The sequence below is a fragment of the Rhipicephalus microplus genome, chromosome 2 (assembly GCF_043290135.1).
Source record: "Rhipicephalus microplus isolate Deutch F79 chromosome 2, USDA_Rmic, whole genome shotgun sequence".
Classification (NCBI taxonomy): domain Eukaryota; kingdom Metazoa; phylum Arthropoda; class Arachnida; order Ixodida; family Ixodidae; genus Rhipicephalus; species Rhipicephalus microplus.
The window spans coordinates 68,819,899-68,837,085 of NC_134701.1; the positions used below are offsets into that span (position 1 = coordinate 68,819,899).

General features: G+C 43.1%; 1 protein-coding gene across 1 annotated transcript in view; it reads right to left on the reverse strand.

Annotated features, from left to right (window-relative positions):
• Nucleotides 1–3,796: 3,796 nt before the first annotated feature.
• Nucleotides 3,797–17,187, reverse strand: part of LOC119169861 (uncharacterized) — a 127,942-nt gene continuing 114,551 nt past the window's right edge. Inside the window, exons 8-10 of the mRNA XM_075886557.1 lie at nucleotides 14,633–14,777; nucleotides 11,770–12,039; nucleotides 3,797–3,960 (exon numbers count right to left, since the gene is read on the reverse strand). Of these exons, the coding sequence (XP_075742672.1) occupies nucleotides 3,842–3,960; nucleotides 11,770–12,039; nucleotides 14,633–14,777 (534 nt within the window). The 3' untranslated portion in view covers nucleotides 3,797–3,841. The remainder of the gene's footprint in view (nucleotides 3,961–11,769; nucleotides 12,040–14,632; nucleotides 14,778–17,187) is intronic.

Sequence of the window (17,187 nt, forward strand, 5' to 3'; positions counted from 1 at the left end):
GCATTGCCCAAGTCAGTGTAGTTTGGAGTGGATTGAACTGTACGCCAAATAACCAGCAGCTGCAAGAGCACTTTGAACATGAGAGGTAGAAATTCAGTTTATTTGAAGTGAAACAAACAGACAAATACAAAGCTTGCCTATACCGAAAACGGTAATGTAGTTTCTGTGTGAAACGGAAGCTCATGCGTCTGATAACAGTTTTATTTGTTTGCCAGCGAAATGTAAGAATCGAACTTCACAATGAGGAAAGCCAGCCGAATGCAGAAAAGCAAGTATCCTTAACAGTGTTATTAAAAATAACCTTGTAGAAGTAAAGATATGTGGCCAAATCAACGGAAATAAACTAAGAATGGGGGAGACATTTTTAAATATAGAAAACGATAATGCAAGTATTATAGCATGTACTGAAACAAAAACTCAATAAAACACAAAAAAGTTTGGAGATCCCTCGTACCTTGCGAATCGACGTTATGCGAAGCATACGGAGGAAAGGTTAGCGTGTCGCTCTTTCTTTCGTTGAGCGACACGTCATGCAATCACGTTAAATATATGTACAAATGTCACACGCACAGAGATTTGTTGAAGAGTTGCAGATGTTTATATAACCAGTTGTTTGCACTTGCGCAGCGATGCCAAAAAGAACATGCGTGTTAGCTAAGCCTGAAGTTTAATGGAGCGCTGATGCTTGCGAGAATGCTTGCCCTGGACACTGCTACTTACATCAGCTTCAGCGCATGGCACGTAACGAAAATTGATGTTAAAGGGACACTAAAGGCAACTATTAGGTCAACGTTGATTGTTGAAATAGCGGTCCAGAAACCTCTTAGTGTTCCTTTGTGCCAAGGAAGGGCCAATTTTGAAATAAGGTCACATTTTAGTGGTCTGCATCGGGTTAGCGCACTTAAAATTTCCCGCCTCAAGAAGCGAACTGACCGGACTGACTCACGTCACTGTTGCTGTGCACAACGTTGCTCAGAATCACAGCGCTGATAACAGCAGACCGCAAGCAGCAAAAACCACAGCAGCAACAACCGCCATTGATCAAAGTCCCGTCATTGGCTTCGAGATTGCTTTTTTTGGGGGGGGTTCAACTGCGCCCCGCAAGATGACACCACGTGTTCCCTGACACATCACGAAAATTGAATTTTTGAAGCACTGGCACCGTTCGCCAGAGCAACGTCCAGTGGTTCTTTTTTCCATGAATCAAGCAGAAACGAACATGCAGCATTTTATTGCTTCTCTTGATGCACGGAAGGTTCTTTCTTTAGTGCAGCTAGATTAACTACAAGAGAGTAATTGTAGGTGGGCCATCGGACTGATGTCATCGGACTCATTTTGAAAATATCTTACTGCGGCGTGTGTGCTCTTGTGGATTTACCTGAATTTCTGAGTAACTTGGGCACATTTGTTGATAATATTATTGTTTTATATGTTGTCATACATTGAGCACTTACTTCGACGTAAATGTTTGTTTGACTTTAGTGTCAATTCAACCCAACGTGACGGCTGTACAAAAGGAGTACATAATTAACGTTTATGAAATTGGATAGGCAGCACTGCATTCATTATTGACGTTTCACGAACGTTAGCATCTATTTGAAAATTAATTCCGACACGTGGAGTAGCTCGGTTGAAGAATGCTTCATTGCCGCGCAGAATGCTTGGGTTCAATTCCAGATGGGACCGTGACATTTATTATTTGTATTCGTCGAATCGACGCTACCGATGTCGGGTATTGACGCGATAGCGTTTGAGAGCGCCGTTGGTTGTGAGCGAAAATCGTCTGTGAGTGAAAAATCAAGAAGCAAATAAATAAATATTTAAATTTTTGATCCCATTGAGGATTGAACCTGAGCTTTTCGCGTGGCAAGCAGGTGTCCTACTCTAAAGCAACGATGTTCGTTGCAGCTGTTTCGGGAAGAGAACACTACATAAATGCCATGTATAGGAAGGTGCCTTCTTAACGCATTCTGTTTGACAGGTATCACGATGAAAACAACCCCATTCGGTGATTTCTGTGCGTATGTGAGAGGCCATCAAGCTACGTCGAAAAAGGCCGGGATTGTGCAGACATCTCAGCTAAAAACCCACAGGAACTTTCAAACAGCTCTGAAAATGGACAAGTATGTCCACCCAGCGGAAAACGTCATGCCTTTCAAGAGGTGTTGCAAACACTAGATGCTCCCATCTGTGAGGCACTGTGAGACTTTTTATGCCTCCCAGAAGGCGAGTGCGCCACGTTTATCTCGGCAGCCATGCGACTCTTGCTTTCTATCGAAAACTTGTATGTACCATCCTAGCGTGTGCGCGCGCGCCTGGTGTGTGTGTGTGTGTGCCATCTGCGAGACGTGAAAAACGTGTCTCGAGCACAGCAGAGCGCCGTTTGAGCAGAGGGAAGTGGCCACACTATGCAGTCTTGCTCATGAATGAGTGCCTGCGGGACATACATCTGAAGTAGTGTCCTAAAACTTACGAGCCATGAAGATTCTTAAGTTGTTATAAAAGTGTTGGTAATTAAATAGAAAACCTCTACCATTACTATAGATACGTCGCGCTTCTGCGCGCGCGTTTGTGTGTGTGTCTGTGTGTGTGTGTGTGTGTGTGTGTCTATCTGTCTGTCTAACAACACATGAATAAGTATTCACTTGGTTGAAGGGCGCACTAGAGGCCGGATTTTGTTATCGCGTTCAACACTTAAAGGCGAAGCTTAAGGTCCTCCAATTTTTCCTAACGCTTGCGCGCTAAAATTGCCCCTATGCGTTCCCATCGTTCCTCGGTAGATAATAAGAGTCAATCACATGTGGTACATACACGCATATCAGCGGCACATACTCGCCCGTGGGTAGGCGCCACTGTCTGGCGGGAAGTGTGTGACGACGTGCGCGACGGGAATGTAACATTATTCCTGTTTTGATCACTGCGTCATATTAGTCGAACCAATTTACCCTCCTATACCAATTCGGTTCACACCAAGAGGGGGGGGGGGGATCACGAGAGCACCTAAACGTAAGCGGCTGAATAGATAAAGAGATAGACAGATAGGTAGATAGATAGATAGATAGATAGATACATTGACAGACAGACAGACAGACAGACAGACAGACAGACAGACAGACAGACAGATAGATAGATAGATAGATAGATAGATAGATAGACAGATAGATAGATAGATAGGTAGATAGACAGATAGATAGATAAATAGATAAATAGAAAGATAGGTAGATGGATAGATAGGTAGATAGATAGATAGATAGATAGATAGATAGATAGATAGATAGATAGATAGATAGATAGATAGATAGATAGATAGGTAGGTAGACAGACAGATAGATAGATAGATAGATAGATAGATAGATAGATAGATAGATAGATAGATAGATAGTTAGATAGATAGATAGATAGACAGACAGATAGATAGATAGATAGATAGATAGATAGATAGATCGATAGATAGATAGATAGATAGATAGATAGATAGATAAATAGATAGATAGATAGATAGATAGATAGATAGATAGATAGATAGATAGATAGATAGATAGATAGATAGATAGATAGATAGATATTTTTACTGCTTCTGAAAATTAGGAAATGCTGGGCATTCAAGATACTTTGAGTTTGACGGTAGCAGGTTTGTGCGGAAAGCGACATCATAGAACTAAACAGAAACCGACAACGAAAACGAACAGCAAGACAGTGAACTCGGCTTCCGTAAGGGCTCCAAATAGTTTTTTTCATTGATTTTCGCAGTTTTTCATGGACATGAGTAATAGCTATTACCACACCAAAAGCACCGTTCATAACGCAAAACATTTTATTAACACTAATAAAAAGAGCGTATCTACACTTTTAGAAGAGAACGAGCAAGCGTTGTTCGGTTCACTTTCGCCGTCTCGGTCTTCGGGAACGAGTCCACGAAATAAACACCCCCATACAAGTGCTTGTGGACGGCGAGGTTGCCTGCGAGATGTAAGGAAACTTATTGGTGACGGTGTCATCGTACAGGCATTACACATAGCCTCAAAGGGACTGAATGTCACAAAAGAGTTGACACGGTTCTGGTTAGCTCTGGTGGGTGATTCCTTTTGCTTCCAAAGTGAAAAGTAACTGAGCAACAGACATGGCGTTTATCTTAAACACTCGTGTATTTTCGGTTTGTAGGCATAACTTTGTGGTTTGTTATCAGAAATCTGTTACACAAATCGAGCAAATTCTTTACGCCGCAGTTTATGATTGAGTGAAAACGCACAAAATATCTGCTATTGGCATATTGGTAAACAGATCCTTTATTATGTTGTTCTGCTAAGCTGTGCGTATTATCAATACCACAGCTTTTTTTATTTTACCAATTTTGGTCAGATCATGCTTATATCCTCAAATTTTGTCGAAAAATAAGTACGAAATTGTAAGATGAACGAATACCATTTTTGTGAAGTTACCACATACCGTTAAACAGATTCAGTCGGCTCTAAAATTCAAAGCTTAATGAAGATACAAAGATTAGTATCATTCACGTACTGACTGTTCTTAATATTTACTTTCCAACGGGAGTGCCTTTGCCACCTAACATAGTGCGGCAGAAATTTGTACTTGTGCTTCGTCACAGGTGCTGGCTGGCACTTTTTTCACCACTGAATTGACCCTTCCTAGTGGTCCTGTTTTTTTTTCTAAGGCTCTCCACGCAACATAGGGCGATAACAAATGTAGGAGAATCTAGGTGCACTTTCGCCATAGCACTCGCCATCAGAGTGATCTTGACGTTTGATACAAAGCCAAAAGACGATGAGATTTCCGTGCGCTAAGCATGTTCTGCGTTCGAGTGAAAGAACTTGAAAGCAGCCCACGATCGCAGTGCAAATAAAAACGACGCGGCTGTCCTTGCAATGGTGCATGCTGTGCGGGTCTCAGGAGAAACTGAAGACATTGAGAATATAGGTTTGGTCAGGGATGCACTGTTTGGACAAGATTCCGGAGAAGGCTCATACGTTTATTTTGTGTATTATGTTCTCTCAGGGCAGTTTCAGTTGAAGCAGCAGGCATCATGAAGGTCACTTTGTTCGCTCTTGCAGCCGTGTGTTCTGGCGTCAACGTTGGCTAAGTTACGCTAATTAGCAGTTGAAGGAAAGAAACTAGTCGTACATCGTAAATATCTTGTTACCACCTTAACTGCTTCGCTCTAGCGACGAAGTTGGGACTTTTTTCACATGCCATGTTAGTAGTCGCTCAATCTCTGCTCGTTTATGATGCGCTGACCAAGTCGATTGCCAACATTTGTGTTAAGGTGTGCTGCGGTGTAAGCTTTCATGTTGAATAGGCACTGATAAGTGTGGGCGTATTTTTACAACTTTTGCTTTTCTATCATTCACCGTGAACATGGCTCCACTTTGTGCTCATAATCCACGAGCTGCTATTCTTTAACTAGTTATTTTATCGTGAAAATATGCTATACTGTGTCGCTATAGATACGAACTTCTCTGACTCCATGTTCTTTGAAAAGCACCTAGTCACAATATGCACACCCGCTGGATCACATCACTAGATAAACATGCTCAGGTCTCCTGAGCTGTATTTTTTTAGAGTTGTATTTTTCAGCACACGAGATTAGTCTATTTATTGTGCCACTGATGAATTCACTTAAATAAATCAAATCTCACTCTTGTTTTTTATACAGTGCATCTGAAGTTTTTTTTTCTTTTTAAAACCACTACAGTGTCATCTTACATTCTCAGAATTCTCGTTTTCTTAGTGATTGCTAGTTTATACGAGTTTTCTTCATTCACGATTCGTTAGTGTCATGTTGGGTGCCCTGTAAAATACTGTGGTCATCATTACATAAAATAGATGGAGTCACTATGTAGCTACGCATGTTCAGTCATGAATGCGTTCCGCCTCTATGCACCTAGCAAAATTCAGTTTCTCTTTCAGCTTTATTAGTTGCATAAGCATCAAGCACAAAACACTTGTATACAGATGAGGGTTCCAGAGTATAAGTACACGAAACGGGACCCTCAGTTAAAAACTACAACAAAAGTCAATTGCAAAAAAATGGCAGAAGACTAGCAGGTGGCAATAATAATCTCCTACAAGGAAAAACAAGCAGCAACATGCTAGAACAGTTCAAATAAAAATTGAAGTAATACAATAAAACGAAAGACACAATGCTAAATATTCTATAAAAAGCAATGCAATGCAAAGTCAAATACTACGAGCACAAGTATTACGGAATAAATTTTGAAAAATCGGCACAAAACAAGTGAAAATGAAAAAAATAAAAATTTTGCACGGGAAACAGAAATAAACACATAAAATAAATAAGGGTAAGCGGAAAAAACTATATGGAATAACTAAGGTGAGCAATAAAGAGAGAGAGGAATGATTTGACTGATGCTTTTAAAATTCAAAATGAGGGCGAGTATTTAGGTTCAACCGGCAAACTATTCTAAAGATGAATGGTAGAGAATGTAGATGCTTTTCTAGCGGAGTTATTGTGAATGAGTTGTTGTAAGTAACTATGAATAGAAGCAAACCTGTTAGCGCTAGTATTCTTGAGAGAGATACATTCAATATATTCAAAGGGGAGCTGAAATTTCCGTAACTTAAAAACATTAAAATATTGTTATAATAAAATAATTTTACCAGAAAAATTTTGTGCTCGTTGAGCAAACTAGAGACATCTGAACGCGAAGAACTGCAATTTGTGATGTGGATGACTTGATTTTGTATATGTTGGATAGAATGAAGCTAACGTTGATACGTGTTACTCTAAGAGATGACGCCGTAGTTTGTATGCGAATAAATAAATGCAAAGTACAGTGAAATCAATGCAGGAGGTGGGAAATACTGACGTGCCTTCATAAGCGCACGGCTACCGAAGACTGACTTCTTTTCGATATGATTGATTTGAAGATGAAACTTAAAATGACTCTCCTATGTCACACCTAGAAATACGGCGGAGTCATTCATGGGGCATGGAGTGATTTTCTATTGATAAGGAAGGAGAAATAACTGCAGGATTTTGATGTTGCTGGAAAATCAAACATTAAAATTCACATTGTTTATGAAGTAGTTCGTTTGTGTTACATCCTTTATCTAGGTAATGAAGTGTTATACTAAGCTCATTTTGCTGTGAGCTCATGTACTTATCAGGTTTTTATCAAGTACTGATATAGTTGTATCCTCTGCGCACGATAGTGGCAAAATAAAATCCAGAGAAGCTTGGCGTCAATGTCACTCAAGATATTGGTAGATGTCATGCATTTTCACGATCATATATACAAATCGCCTGTAGTGTTATTAAACCAAATTTATTTGAATATATTGAAACACACAAAAATATGTCTCGACTGTGTGTTGGTGCTCAGTTTTGTAACGCTCGTATACCGCCGGTGGAGCGCACCGGAATCCCGGTTTCCTGTAATATTGTTTTGTAAGGCTAATACGACGAATTGCCGAATATCCTCCGCCACTGACGACGATGCGACAAAACTTCAAGAACTCACCACCACCTCAGAGTTTCCCTGACGTCAGAACTTCGATGCCACAAAAAGATCTGCTGACGGAACACCAAAACAGTGGTAAAAATTGTTATAGCCGTGTTGCGACGCAACAGCCCACCCGCGACGCCAGGCGATGACCTAGCGATGTCGACAATCTCATCGACATTCACAACGTCACCACTCTCGCCGACACTGGCACCGACTACTCCACCATCTGTGGGCTATTCGTCGTCAAGCTGGAGAAAGTGAGGACTGCTTGGAATGGACCCGAAACCCGGACTGCTAGTCGCCACCTAATAATGCCGGTAGGAGTTTAAACAGCTACCATCACAATGAACAACAAGACTTATTCTCCAAGCCTTGTTATTCTACAACAGTGCTCCATGGACGTGGCATTCGGAATGCAGTTTTTAAGTCACCGTGGCGCCGCAATAGACCTGAGGTCCGACTTCAGAGCAGTAATCTCAGAGAAAGAGCTGTCGCCCTACAGGACGCCGGATATTCATGCACTGAATATAATAGAGGAGCGCGTCCCCATGCCGTCTTTTTCCAGCGTCATCATTCCCGTTGGCATGAAAAGAACCAGAAACCTTGAAGGCATGATCGAGGGCAATGAGCCTCTGCACCTAAACTGTCACAATTGCGCTGCAACAGGCGTAGCTGAGCTGCACCACGACAGAAAGGGTAATGCTGACAAATTTCAGTCACGAATATAGGCACATCAACGTTGGTACGACGGTCACCCACATCATTAAAGTCGTGGAGACGAGCAGTATCATTCGCTTTTTTCGAGGCTGACGAAGCTGCTTCGAGGAATCGACGTCCTCAACCAAATTTCTACGTCAACCCGAGCCTTTCGAAACACGAGAAACACCAGCTCAAGACCCTGCTTGTGCAAATCCAGGACTGCTTTTCGACATCACCAAGAATTCAGCAAATCCCAGTAGCGAAGCATCGCATCGTAACAGAGAAGAGTGGGTAACCACATTGACAGAGCCAGTATCGAGTTTCGAGGCGCGAAAGGGGGCTGATGAAAAAATAAGTCGACGAAAAGCTACGCGATGACATCATTCAGGTGTGGAAGTGTCCGCGGGTGTCACCTGTGGTGTTAGTGAACGAAAAAGATGGGACCCTACGTTTTAGCATCGATTGTCGCCACCTCAACAAAATCAAAAAGAAGGACGTGTACCCTCTTCCACGTATAAAAGACGCCCTGCACCGACTCCACAACGCAAAATTATATTCCTCGATGGGCCTCAAAACGGGCTATTGGCAAATCGAGGTTCACGAGAGAGATTGAGAGAAGACGGCCTTCACCAGATGGCCTCTTTGAGTTTAAGGTGATGCCCTTTGGTCTTCGCCCGGTACCTGCCAAGTTCCAGTGCGTTATGGACACCGTGCTGGCTGGATTGAAATGGCAGACTTGACTAGTGTACTTGGATGACGTCGTCGTGTTTTCCTGTAGCTTCAATGAGCATCTCTAGTGCCTTGAAGATGTACTTCGAGCAATCAGCACCTCTGGCCTAACCATAAAAGCAGCAAATTGCCTCTTCACTTATGAGGAGCTATTGTTCCTGGCACAAGTTAATAGCATGTCTAGGTTGAATCCCAACCCGCGAAAAATAGCCTTCATTGCTGATTTGGCGCCGCCCACTGACAAGATGGCAGTACGCCTATTCCTAGAACATTGCGCCTAGTACTGATGTTTTGTTAAGGGATTCTCAGTGATTGCCGAGTCACTAAGTCACCTCACGAATACTAACGTCGAATGCAGGTGGAAAGCGGCACCAAAGTTCAAGTTTCAGGAATATAAACGACGCCTGCAAACACCGCCGATACTAGGGCATTTCGAAAAATACGCCGATACAGTAGCACACACAGACGCAAGCAATGTGACACTGGGCGCGGACCTTGTGCAAAAAAACGATGACTCAGAAAGGGCTATCATTTATGCTAGCCGGTCACCATTCAAGTCTGAGACCAATCATTCCACAACAAAAAAAGGAATGTCATGCCACCATCTCGACAGGTTCCCCCTCTGCTCTTACTTCTACTCGAGGTCTTTCAAATTTGTGAGTGACCACCATGCCCTGTGTTGACTAGCTAACTTTAAGAGCTCTTCAGGTCGTCTCGCATGGTGGGGCCTAAGACTTCGAGAATTCAACACTACCGTCATGTAGCACTCCGGCAGGAAAGATTCTGATGCCGGCTGCCTGTCTCGCACCCAGTCAATCCACCATTGCAGGACGGCCAGGATGACGAGGGCCTCTTAGGAAGCATAAATGCCGATGACTTCATCGAGTGACAGTGAGCTGACTCGGAACTGAAGCGCCTTGTCGTGTCCTCAGTAGGCCCCTCAGTAGTACACAACTCGAGGACCGGACCACCGTCGTCTCACAATTATTCAAGCGAAGGCTCGGTCATTTTTATTGAAGAACAACGTCCTCGTAAAGAACTTCTCTCCGGCCCGAGCCAGCTGTACCTTCAACAATGCGAACAGAAATTTTTCAGGCTCTACCACCATATGATTATGAGAGACGCCGTAGTGGAGGGCTCCGAAAATTTTGACCACCTGGGGTTCTTTAACCTGCACCCAAATCTGAGCACACGGGCCTACAACATTTCCGCCTCCCTCGGAAATGCAGCTGCCACAGCCGGGATTCGAAACCGCGACATGCGGTTCAGTAGCAGAGTACCTTAGCCACTAGACCACCGCGGCGGGGCTTAACCCCTCTCGAGTGCAAAAAGATTTGTGCGAGAAAAACTATGCAAACAAATATGTTGGCCAACATAAGGATGAGATTACTCGTTTTATCTGGGTAGCCGAGCTTATCGACGCCCTTGGTAATTGGGTCTTCAGTAAGCCTTCAATAGTATTGTCAACCAATGAGCTGAGTTTCCCGCGTAAGTGTCAACCAATGAGCTGGGTTTCCCGCGTAAGCGGTAATACATGGCATTGTCTGTTAATGTTAGTGATTCCGAAATGATGCAGTCAAAGCAAGGTTCGATAATAAGGAAGAAAATATTACTTTACTTGAGTTTTAGGTGAATCGACAGTCGATACATATAGAAAGAAACGGAGTTCGGTGCTGGAGCTCGTTTTTGTTTTTTTTTGTAATGTTCGTCAAACAAACGCCGCATGGCAACAGCGCCAAGCTGGCACACTCAGGGCTCGTGGGGCATTTTTTGTGCGGGCACCGATACGCTGCCGGTGAATGCGGCCGCGTGAGCTCGAGTGCCGATGACAGTTATGATGTCATTAATTTAAAATGGCACTTACGTGCAAATATTCGAGTGATCCCTCATGGTCATTTGTCTGCCTGGCGATTATGTTTCAAAAGTGGTCTGAGTTTGGAGCTAAACATGTTTTTCACTAGCAGCACGGTGACTGCGTGCCTATGTGCCTTCTCGTGTTCGTGTTTCGCTTCGTGCTACATAAGCTATTTGGAACTCGCGTCTCTTTTCGATATGTATGGTTAAAAACGTTGTTTAACTATATGTGATGTGCGGAATGGTTTCGCTGGTCATCCACGTTCACGCAGAAGAATGGCGCTAGAAAATTTGTGAATACCTACTCATTGATGAGCACGTTTCTGTTTTGTCACTGTTAGTTTTAGCTTGTTCGTACACTCTTATATGAGGCCCTATATAAGGCACCAGTACGCAAAGAACTTTCAAATAGTTTAACAAAAGTGAAATTAAGCTCACAATTTTCACCTAGTAGATATTTCTTTAAAATGGGCAAGTGAATATGCTACAAGAATGTCCGCTAAGCAGTACAAGACTCATATTCAGGACCAAAGTTGATAATTGTGGGGGAAATATTTGTGGAATGCCCAGTGCAAGAATATGAAGCTCTATGTATTGTACGGTGTCAGGGGACACTCTACAAAGTTCTTATTCAAATTCTGTAGCCATCAAGAAACCTGTAAACAAACTACAAAACGAAAACTTTTGCTGTATTCGTGTGCAAGTGATGAATAGTTTTGAACATTAGAAAGCATACTAATAAGAAAAGTTGTAGCGAGAATATAATGTGTTTTCACAGTTTAATCTATTTCAATGATTAGGATAGCGCCAAAATGATGACCTACACCAGGGTGCATGATGCATACAGGTAAATAATTGATAGTTGTTGAGGACGTTCTCTTGTCTGTGTATGCGCCATTTCTACTTTTCCACACTGAACAGAGTGAACCATCACACTTTACACACTGCGTGCCATCTGCAGCAAAAAAAAATTGCATTTCAGTTTTGAGCACGAACAACTTACTGGAAATAGTGGCCTTCATCTTTTCGGCGAGACTATGCACGTCCTGCGCCCTGCCTTTTTCCGTAAGGACGATGGCAGCCGCAGGTGCCTCGCCGAAATCGGGGTGTGGAACGCCAACCACGGAAACTTCCTCAATTTCGTCTGCGTGGTGGTGGAGTAGCAGCTCTTCCAACTCTGTCGGGACGACTTGGTTGTCCATGCACTTGATCATCTGCTTTAGCCGCTCCACAATGTACAACCGACCACTCTCGTCGTAGTAGCCTGCGTCACCTGCATGAAAATAGGTTTCGAAATACTCAGTAGTACTTGCTCAGATAATGGGGCATCTTGATTCGGTAGCGTACGCGACAAATTTATGATAAAGTTAAAATCAATCCTTAAGCGGTGATTTATTCTACTAAACACGTGTACAACAAGGATGCACTCATTCGTAGCAAAACCGACCTATTTACTTTGGGGCTCTGACATTGCAGGGCTATGCTCGATTGCACAGCTCTGATGCTGGTCCGTGGTGGTACTTCATCAGGGTAAATATTAACGTGTGTTGACTCGTCTGACTGCAGCACACTGCAACGAAATGCTGGTGGTCTGACTTTTCTGTCGTCTGCCACTTCTGCTGGTCTCTCTTCTCTGTCGTTTGCCCCTGCATTGTTTCTTTAAAATTGAATGACATGTAGTCGACGTTCACACTTACCTTCTATGCCAATGTTTACTAAAAGCGGAACGCCGGTGATTTTTTTACATTCACTGCTTTGATAAAACTTCGAGAATGTGTTGTGAATCGCATACTGATCAAGTATACCAGTTTACATCACCTTAAAGTATTGAGTTTTTTTAGAAACAGAATATTAGAGTTCGTATCCGTCCCGCAATCGCGTTTGTCAACGTGGGCCACTCTGTCTATGTGAGCCAGCTGCTTCATGACCAGGCGGATCAAAATGAGAAGGCAATGCTTCCGCATTAACATAGTAGCTGCCGTCATCACTCGTCACTGGTAAGTTCAGACGGTCTGCCACCGCTTGACTACGCGTCAGATGAAACCGGCAGCTCAATTTTCGCATGATTGAAGCAAAACGTATGCCATTTTCACACCTTTGCCTGCCAAGGTGGCATCTAGCCGTGGCTTCGTGACCTCATTGCATCCCCACTCAGAGCAGCTCCTTGTTTTGGTTTCGGTTTCGACTCATTGTTTATTGCTTATTTTGAATTTTTGATAAGTGTCTCGGCAAAATGAATCACCCTAGCTGGTACAGGGCTGTCAACAGTATTTGAAGCAGCGTCGTCGCAGGACAGTCGAAAGTGCTCTGGATATCCCCTTCAAGCTTGGATGTAGGTTTATCGGACTTGATTTCTCAAAACTATACGATGCAGTTGTCATTTTGTATGGTTCCTCTGATAATAGCATGCTGAACTTGATCAGAAAACCAATCAGACTGACGTAACACAACATATATTTATACTGGCTTAAAAAAAGAGGAAAGAAGGGCGAAAGCTTTGGATGAAAAATTCGTAGCGCGAGGATAAGTGGTGAAGCCGGCCGTTGCGTCAAGTGGAGTAGTCTTTTAAAGGGCTGCAACAGGTCGCAGTCTTGTCTTTTCAAGGTTACAGCTTTCAAGAAGATGACTTTACTTGTTAGAATGTGAGCTCTAGTACGTACACCCTGCAACAAATGTTTTCATGATACATGGTGTTTCATGTAATAGCAACTAATGGTTTTGATAAATCAAGAGCCCTTGCCCTATCCCGAAAATTAGGGTAAGCGAAGCTGCCGTGTGCGTTGTTCACATAGTTTTCTGCATTTCTTACAATGGCATTTTGAAAAGTTCTTTGCTGTTTGATTCCAGTGTGCAAGGAATCGAACTGCAACCCACATAATTTGCTGCTAAGCACTTCAGTCTATACAACCTACAATATTTAGGGGGTCCTATTGAGCCAAACTAAAATATGCTCCACGTGAATTCACTAGTCACCTCGATAAAGATGGCACTACTGAAAAGCAACATGACTCTTTTTTATTTCCTTACCTTCCGCGCTATCAACTCTTGGAACACATTACAATCTTCACTTCAAAATGGGCTAAGCGCAGCTCATTGAAACCAGAGACACGTCCTTTGACGTGTTGAATGTGTTGATTGTTAATGTGGTTTTATTTTGCACTTAATTAGCTAGCTACGTTTTCCTTGTGGAAAATTTTAAGTATCCTTGTTAAGGCAACTGCATTTCATTAGATTGCAGAAGGTGATCTAAAATAACCTTACAATATTTTCTTCTAACATATGTGCAGCTGGGCAATTTTGCTATGGTGTTAAAGACAAGCCCTGAAATGTGAGATCACAGCACTAAAATGCAATAATGCACAACCGTGTTGCTGCATTCCCAAAAAATGCTTCGCGAAACAAGCAGGCGTATGGACAGCGAGCCAATCGCTTATGCGGTGTTACTGGAGCGTCCCTATTGTGTGACACCTTCAACAAAGCGTATGCACTTTGAAGCAGATGCCACAACTTTTATTGCAGTTTTTGTTTTGTGAAACAAGTGTAAATATTTACAGCCGTGTTTTTGTAGACGGCTCAGTGCACAGAATGAACCACTTGTTGAAGTATAACACAGGCTATATGATGTGTAGCATTCAATTGTCTGTAGGCTTGTCATGCAGAAAACAGAGTGTTGAACGTGTAGAGGCTGAAAATTGTGGAACAGTGCAATAACAACCGTGTGTAATGTTTGGAACATCCTGTAGCAATTTTTTATTATTCTGTAAAATTCATGAAAAGCGAAGAGAATTCATACCGTTGTATTCGCTTATCTGTACCGTGCTATCTCAAGCTAAAAAATGTTGCTGTGTTGGTAACCGATTACGTACCTGACTTACACCAGCCTTCTTCGTCAAAAAGCTGGGCAGTTTCCTTCGGTCGCTTGTAATAACCCCTCACCATGGACAGTGAACGGAAGCAAATCTCTCCTGTCTCATGCAGGCCAAGTTTTCTTCGAGTGTACACGTCCACAACCTGTGAGTGGAAAAGCGACTAAACCGATTGTTCAGGTAGTGCCAAAGGAAAATGTTTGAAGTTTATGCAAACGCTACTAGATGGAATAAAATATTTTGTATAAATTTTACGAGAGCTCCGTGATGAGGAACTTGTCTTTTTTACTTTATTATAAGTGGAAGATTCCAAAGCGTACGCTAGTGCCAGGCAAGATCAAGGAATTGGTCTGTGTTGTGACATTGTGCATCGTTCAGTACCACTTGAAGAAAAATTTCGCATACCGCATGAATTATGGGGACTCTAACGTACAAAGCCAAATAACTTTTTTTCTGTCAGTTGCCTTCAATTAAAACACATTTTCTTGGCTTTGTGAAGATAATATCGACTCCATGAATCTAATATAGTGTATCAAACTTTCGCCGAGAAAATTGTCTATATAAAAATTGCTTAATAGCAAAACGTTGTGTGACAAGCTAGGTTACTTCTAAGTAGTTGATATATCTTACTCTGTCCGCAATTTTTTTCTGCCCGGTTACGCGTTCAAAATAATAAATGCCTGTGCAAGTTACACGACTAGTAGCCGAAGACAGTGAACTACCGAATAAGCCTGATGCCAGCATCCTCCCTGCCAGGCATGAGGCCGATCGCACGTAGCTGTCGGCTATGGCTTAAGCGTTCATCTGTGCAAGGCCACAAGAGGTGCGTGGCAGATACATCACGCATTGGCCAGTCGTAAAATGAGCACCATGTATTAGGGGCCGCAGTAGTTTTGCGCCACATCGTGGTTACGAATAGGGTGAGCGGAATACTAACGCGAAACCACCGCAATATAGCCTACACTGGGAATAAGTACGCCAGGCATCGCTGGCAGTTTAATCTACAGCTCCAGGGATACCTGGCCCACCAGGAAGTGTGAAGGTTGTGTTGTACATCAAGGGCTTTGTTTTCACAGGACAATCTATCCTAGTGTGTCTTCAAGAAAATGTGAAATGGGTTCAGCGCAACTTTCGGAAGGATTGCCAAGTAAGCTTTGGCAAGTCCGGCGAAGTGACCTGAGGCACTCACTGAACACGTATTCACACAGATGCGGCGGCAGCACGATCGAGAACATCATCCGGGAGTGACGTAGACAGATACACTTATCGCATATTGTGTATACCTTGAGGTAAAAATGTGTGCACAAGCCTTCCTTCTACGCATGGGGCATAGGACTTCTACTCTGGCTTCGCGTCCCGGGCACTGAGGCTTGACAAATCGTGGACGCGAAGATTGGCGTTGGTGCGAGGACGTCAGGCAGCAGCGCTGCTCTCCCACTGGATTGATTCAAGGGAAGCGATCTGCACGACGTGCGCAGGACACTAAGGTTATTCAGAAAGTGCGAAGTTTACTTCACTCTGCTAGCTTCGAAATGGTGAAGCTCACAGCCGTAAAGCAGCAAGTCTTCGCTTGCAATGACGAGCTTTCGCAGATAAACGAGCAGTATAAGGAGTATATCTCGACCGAAGGTATTGATGAGGAGTACACAGCTATCGTGGAATATCAAGATGAAGTAGTCAGAATGTTCGCCTAGTTTGGTAGCATATTATCACAACTAGAACAAGCTCATTGTGGCCATACGCGAACTCCAGTGGTGAAAGTACAACAGCAATGACTGTCATTTGCGAAGCTCCAGCAAGATTTGTGGCCCTCCTGTTTTCAGAGGCCTAGAATGGGAACAGTTAGGCATAAGAGTTAATGGAGAGTGCCCTAGTAACCTGCGCTTCGCCGATGACATTGCATTGCTAAGTTCCTCAAGGGACTGATTGCAACATATATTTATGGAGTTGGACAAGAAGAGTAGAAAGGTAGGTACTAAAATAAATCTACAGAAAACAAAAGTAATGTGAAACGACCTCAAAAGAGAGCAGCCGTTCGAGATAGGTAATAGTCCAATTGAAGTTGTAAAAGACCTTGCCAACTTAGGAAAGGTAATAACCGTGGAGCCGAACCACGAGATTGAAGTAATATAAGAATAAGAATATGGTGTATTATATTTGGAAGTCACTCTCAAATATGACAGGTAGATTGCCCCGATCCCTCAAGAGAAAGATATATGGCAGATGCATCTTGCCAGTACTTAGCTACGAAGCACAAACCTTGAGACTTAGAGGGTTCAGCTTAAATTGAGAATGGCGCAGCGAGCACTGAAAATGAAAATGGTAGGTGTAACCTTAAGAGGCAAGAAGAAAGCAGAGCCCCACCGTGGTGGTCTAGTGGTTAAGGCTCTCGGCTGCTGACCCGGAGATCGAGGGATCAAATTCAGGCAGCGGCGGCTGCATTTCCGATGGAGGCGGAAATGTTGTAGGCTATGGTGCTCGGATTTTTGTCCATGTTAAAGAACCCAGGTGGTTTCAATTTCCGGAGCCCTCTACTGCAGTGTCTCTAGTAATCA